General features: G+C 46.3%; 1 protein-coding gene across 1 annotated transcript in view; it reads right to left on the bottom strand.

The window, feature by feature from the left end:
- The window catches only part of DBX2 (developing brain homeobox 2), a 35014-nt gene extending 33797 nt beyond the window's left edge, over positions 1-1217 (bottom strand). The window contains exon 1 of the mRNA XM_032172197.2: positions 643-1217. Coding sequence (XP_032028088.1) covers positions 643-1045 — 403 coding nt within the window. The 5' untranslated portion in view covers positions 1046-1217. The remainder of the gene's footprint in view (positions 1-642) is intronic.
- Positions 1218-6000: the final 4783 nt, after the last annotated feature.

A 6000-nucleotide genomic window follows, 5' to 3' on the forward strand; every position in this document is an offset into this window, starting at 1 on the left:
TACTCCAGTTGCCAACTCAGCTGTTTTTCAGCTCAGCACGGATAAAAAGTCGGCCTTCATTTCTTTGCGCCTAAAGTGATCCAAAATTTAAGAGTGGAGAAAGCCAGAACTTTGCGCAACTCTGCTTCCAAAGATCTTTGCACGCGTTCCTGAGCTATCCCGACCATCCTAGCAGTTTGAGTGGCAAAATCTCCCCAAGTTGGGCCGCGCAAAGCTCTCCTTGTCAAGAACTTTTCTGAGAGCTGGTGTCGTGCGGCCCGGGAGGGAGACAGGAGCGGGCGGGTTAGAAACGTTGAACTTGGTGAAACCCCTTGAGACTGATCCCGGCAGGCCGGAGAACCTTCAGTTTCCCAGTTAAGGCCAAAAAGTTAAGCAGCCCTACCACCTGTTGAAAGAAGGGAACAGCAAGGAAGCTGGTGGAATAGGATAGGATGGAGCAAAAAAGCATGACAGAAAGTGGTGTGCCTCCGCCTGGGCCCCCAACTCCCGAAGTGGCAGCTCCACTAGAGCTCGAGATGTTCCAGGAAGGTCCTAAACCCCCGCTGCCTGGGCGCAGTGCGCACCGCCGGTGCTCCTACATCCCGGGACCACCCGGCCCGGGGGCGCGGGCGCGGCTGGGGAGGGAGGGGAGAGCTGGCTCACCTGGCGCTGAAGGCTGAAAGGTACAGTCTCGGTCCCCCAGAGCCCGGCCCGGCAGCCTCGCACTGTCCGCAGAGGGACTGAGCACTTGAAAAGCCCACCGCGTTCCGTAGGGCGCCCCGGCGGGGCTAACTTGTTCGGCTGCGGGGCACAGCTTTAGGGGAACTGGGCTAGCGGGCAGGGGCCGGAGCTGCACGCCCGCGGTGGCCAGGGCGGTCGCCGGGCCGTGGGGCGCGGGTGGCTGCAGCCCGGGCGTCGGGGCGCCCCCGACCCGCAGCAAATTCTCGATCAGGAAACTCTTGCCCAGGTTGCCAAAGCCGGGCGCAGCGGGGAGGTTGAGGAGCGCGGAGGAAGCCACCATGTCCCAGTACGCACCGGCGTGGGCTGCCACCGCGCTGGGGAGCATAGTGCGGCGCCGGCTGGCCTGTTGGGCGCCCGCCTTTCGCCCGCCTCTTGCCCGCGCGCCCCGCACCGCACCCGGAGCCGCAGCTTCTCGCCGCAGCCTCCCGCAGGGCTGGGGCGCGCGGAGCCGGGCGGGGAGGAGAGGCCACCCAGGACGGCGGCGGACTTGGAATGATATTATTTATTTGCGTTGGGCGTTTTTTTAAGGGATGGGAGGAGTGAGTGTGGGAGGGGGAAGCTGTGAATTTCTCTGGCCTACGGCGTAGGCTCTGGGAGCGCCGGGGGGAGTCTCTCCCCTCTCTCTATGCAGAGCTGGACGGTTTTTTTTTTTTTTTTTTTTTTTTTTCTGGAAGGACGGAAGATGTGTCCAGCCCATCCATTCATGTCACCAGTCCCACAAAGTGACAGACGCGGCCAACAATAAGGGCAGTGCTGTGGCAAGGGGAGGGGACTCGTAGTGGGAGGAGGTAGGCGTGGAGGCGACGTGAATGGGGCGCGCTCGCCTTCTCCCCGCGGCCGTGCAGAGCCGTGGCACTCTCGCTAGAGCTCGGGCAGTGCCCCGGGCGCGGGGTCGGGTGGACGCCCGCGTGGAGCGCCCAGAGGGCGGGGAGGGGGTGGGGGGACTCGCTGGCGTCTGGGGCGCCTCCGCGTACTACCTGTTGGGCGAACCCTGGCTCTCAGGTGTTGGTTGTCACTTCAGCAACTGATGGGCTTCCAGGGGAAGTAAACGGAGTCGCTAGTGGCAGGAAGGGCTGTTAGCAGGGTCAGTGGAAGGTATCACCGAGACTGTTGTAGCTGTGCCGCCGTTGAAAAGTAACCTCTAAAAGAGTGGGTTGTTTGCATATTAAATGAGGCCCTTATGTTATAAGGAGGAAGGAGATGTGTTTTTCTCGGAGACCTTTTAAGAAATTTCTGTTTCCAGTGACTCATTTCTGGTCAGCTTTTAATAAGATTTGTTTTTAGGGATTGTAGGGAGAGGTGCTTACAGCTCCTTCACTCTAGAAGAAAGGATCTAATACATTTTGATCTAGAGAAGGAGCTCATAGTCGCAGTTGGTTAAAGGCCAAATGACAGATGGTTGGGTCCAAAACCTAGAGGGAAAAAACCACCACCAGGTCCTCCTAGACATTGGTAGTTGGGTACGTCTCTGCAGGGAGACGGGGATGAAAACTCTGCGTTACTTAGTATTACAGCTTGTCTTTTTTTTTCTCTGAAAATTTAAGTATTTTAAAATTTATTAACAGTTTGCTAAGTGGAAACTGGACAGATGAAAAGCATGGTGTTTTGTGTGTGTGTGTGTGTGTGTGTGTAAGTAATTAAAGCTTGCGTTTTAACCACAAGATAACTTTGGGAAGCCTCCTCCTTTAGGAAACTGTTAACAGTGGAGTGTTAAAACTGTGAACTCTCTGCCAATTAACACTTACCATTGCTACTCTCCTGTCCAAATTTAGATGAATTTATTCAGAATGAGATTTTTTAAGGATGTCTGTGAAGTTTGGAGTCATATTATATTTTTCCTCTTTATCCTAAGAATAATTTGGTCTCTGGCCTCAATTTAGTTAAAAGCTAGCCAGAGTTGCCAGGCTAGTGAGATAAATATTCTTCTTAAGTTCACCTTATGGTGAATTTAAATGCCCAGCTTCATCAAAGATGAGCATAGGTAACTAAATTAATAAAGTTTGGGTTTTTTTTCTAAGCTGGTGGACAATTTTATGACCTGCTGCTAAATGGGAGGAAAGTTATTTGCAAGACCGATTTATACTACCAATGTTCATTCACTTGTTAATTTAGTCAGCTGACCTTTACTGAGCATTTCATATTTATTGAACACTTGTGGTGGTCTTGGGAATACACAGAAGAAAGATCTGGTCTTTGCCTCGTGGGAATTCACAGCCTACTAGGAGGAGAAAAACAAGTAACATCTGAGGAAGGGCTTCTAAGGAAAAACGTGAGAGAAAACTTTCTAAAGACAGTCTGTATTGTCATTCAGTTCAAAGAATTTTTTAATTTCCATCTTGATTCTATTTTTGATCTAGTGATCATTCAGGAGCAGGTTTTTTAATTTCCATGTATTTGCATAGTTTTGAAGGTTCCCTTTGGAGTTGATTTTCAGTTTTATTCCACTGTGATCTGAGAGAGTGCTTGATATAATTTCAGTTTTCTTAAATTTATTGAGGCTATCTTGGAGAAAGTCCTATGCGCTGATAAATAGAATGTATACTCTGCGGTTCTTTGGTAGAATGTTCTGTAAATATCTGTTAAGCCCATTTGTTCCAGGATATAGTTTAAATCCGTTGTTTCTTTGCTGACTTTCTGTCTTGATGACCTGTCCAGCGCTATCAGTGGAGTATGAAGTCCCTCCGCTACTATTGTGTTGCTATCTATCTCATTTCTTAGGTCCATTAGTAATTGTTTTATAAAATTAGGAGCTCCAGTATTAGGTGCCTATCAAAACCTCTGGGATACAACAAAGGCGTGCTAAGAGGAAAGTTCATAGCCCTAAACACCTACATCAAGAAGTATGAGAGAGCACAAACAGACAATCTAAGGTCACACGTCAAGGAACTAGAGAAACAAGAACAAAACCCAAACCCAGCAGAAGAAAGGAAATAACCAAGATCATAGCAGAACTAAATGAAATTGAAACAAAGAAAATACGAAAGATAAATGAAGCAAAAAGCTGGTTCCTTGGAAAGATAAATAAAATTGATAGACCATTAGCAAGATTAACCAAGAAAAGAAGAGAGAAAATCCAAACAAGCTCAGTTAGAAACATAATGGGGGCTAATATCCAGAATCTACGAAGAACTCAAATTTACAAGAAAAAAAAAACCAACCCCATCAAAAAGTGGGCGAAGGATATGAACAGACACTTCTCAAAAGAAGATATTTATGCAGCCAAAAGACACATGAAAAATGCTCATCATCACTGGCCATCAGAGAAATGCAAATCAAAACCACAATGAGATACCATCTCACACCAGTTAGAATGGCGATCATTAAAAAGTCAGGAAACAACAGGTGCTGGAGAGGATGTGGAGAAATAGGTACACTTTTACACTGATGGTGGGACTGTAAACTAGTTCAACCATTGTGGAAGTCAGTGTGGTGATTCCTCAGGGATCTAGAACTAGAAATACCATTTGACCCAGCCATCCCATTACTGGGTATATACCCAAAGGATTATAAATCATGCTGCTATAAAGACATGCACATGTGTGTTTATTGCGGCACTATTCACAATAGCAAAGACTTGCCTATGTCTTTGCGTAAGCAAAGCATTCGCATAAGCAAAGCATTTATAGCAAATGTCCAACAACGAGAGACTGGATTAAGAAAATGTGGCACATATACACCATGGAATACTATGCAGCCATAAAAAATGATGAGTTCATGTCCTTTGTAGGGATGTGGATGAGGCTGGAAACCCTCGTTCTCAGCAAACTATCGCAAGGACAAAAAACCAAACACCACATGTTCTCACTCATAGGTGGGAATTGAACAATGAGAACACATGGACACAGGAAGGGGAACATCACACACCGGGGCCTGTTGTGGGTTGGGGGGAGGGGGAAGGGATAGCATTAGGAGATATACCTAATGTAAATGACAAGTTAATGGGTGCAGCACACCAACATGGCACATGTGTACATATGTAACAAACCTGCACATTGTGCACATGTACCCTAAAACTTAAAGTATAATAAAAAAAAAGAAACATAATGGAAGATATTACAACTGACACTACAGAAATACAAAACATCATTTAAGGCTACTATGAACATTTTTAGGCACACAAACTAGAAAACCTAGAGGAGATGGATAAATTTCTGGAAAGATACAACCCTCCTAGTGTAAATCAGGAAGAATTAGATATCCTGAATGGACCAATAATAAGCAGTGAGATTGAAATGGCAATTTAAAATTTACTGACAATAACATTCCAGGACCAGATGGATTCACAGCAGAATTCTACCAGACATCCAAAGAATTGGCACCAATCCTACTGACACTATTCCAGAAGATAGAGAAAGAGGGAATCCTCCCTAAATCATTCTATGAAGCCGGGATCACCCTAATACCAAAACCAGGGAAGGACATAACCAAAAAAGAAAACTACAGACTAATATCTCTGATGAACATAAATGCAAAAATCCTTAACAAAATACTGTCTAACCAAATCCAACAAGATAGCAAAAAAAAAAAAAAGAAAGAAAATCCACCATGATCAAGTGGGTTTCATACCAGGGATCCAGGGATGGGTTAACATATGCAAGTCAGTAAATGTGATACACCACATAAACAGAATTAAAAACAAAAACTGCATGATCACCTCAATAGACACAGAAAAAGCATTCAGCAAAATCCAGCATTCCTTTATGATTAAAATTCTCAGCAAAATCGGCATACAAGGGACATATCTCAACATAATAAAAGCCATCCAGGCCAGGCTCGGTGGCTCACACCTGTAATCCCAGCACTTTGAGAAGCTGAGGTGGGTGGATCACAAGGTCAGGAGATCGAGACCATCCTGGCTAACAAGGTGAAACCCCATCTCTACTAAAAAATACAAAAAATTTGCCGGGTGTGGTGGCAGGCACCTGTAGTCCCAGCTACTCAGGAGGCTGAGGCAGGAGAATGGCGTGAACCCGGGATGTGGAGGTTGCAGTGAGCCAAGATCGTGCCACTGCACTCCAGCCTGGGCAACAGAGCAAGACTCCGTCTCAAAAAAAAAAAAAAAAAAAAGCCATCCATCTCTGACAAACCCACAGCCAACATAATACTGAATGGGGAAAAGTTGAAAGCATTCCTTCTGAGAACTGGAACAACATAAGGATGCCCATTCTCACCATTTCTCTTTAACGTAGTACTGGGAGTCCTAGCCAGAGCAATCAGACAAGAGAAAGAAAGAAATGGCATCCAAATCAGCAAAGAGGAAGTCAAACTGTCACTGTTTGC

The sequence above is a fragment of the Hylobates moloch genome, unplaced genomic scaffold (assembly GCF_009828535.3).
Source record: "Hylobates moloch isolate HMO894 unplaced genomic scaffold, HMol_V3 SCAFFOLD_13, whole genome shotgun sequence".
Classification (NCBI taxonomy): domain Eukaryota; kingdom Metazoa; phylum Chordata; class Mammalia; order Primates; family Hylobatidae; genus Hylobates; species Hylobates moloch.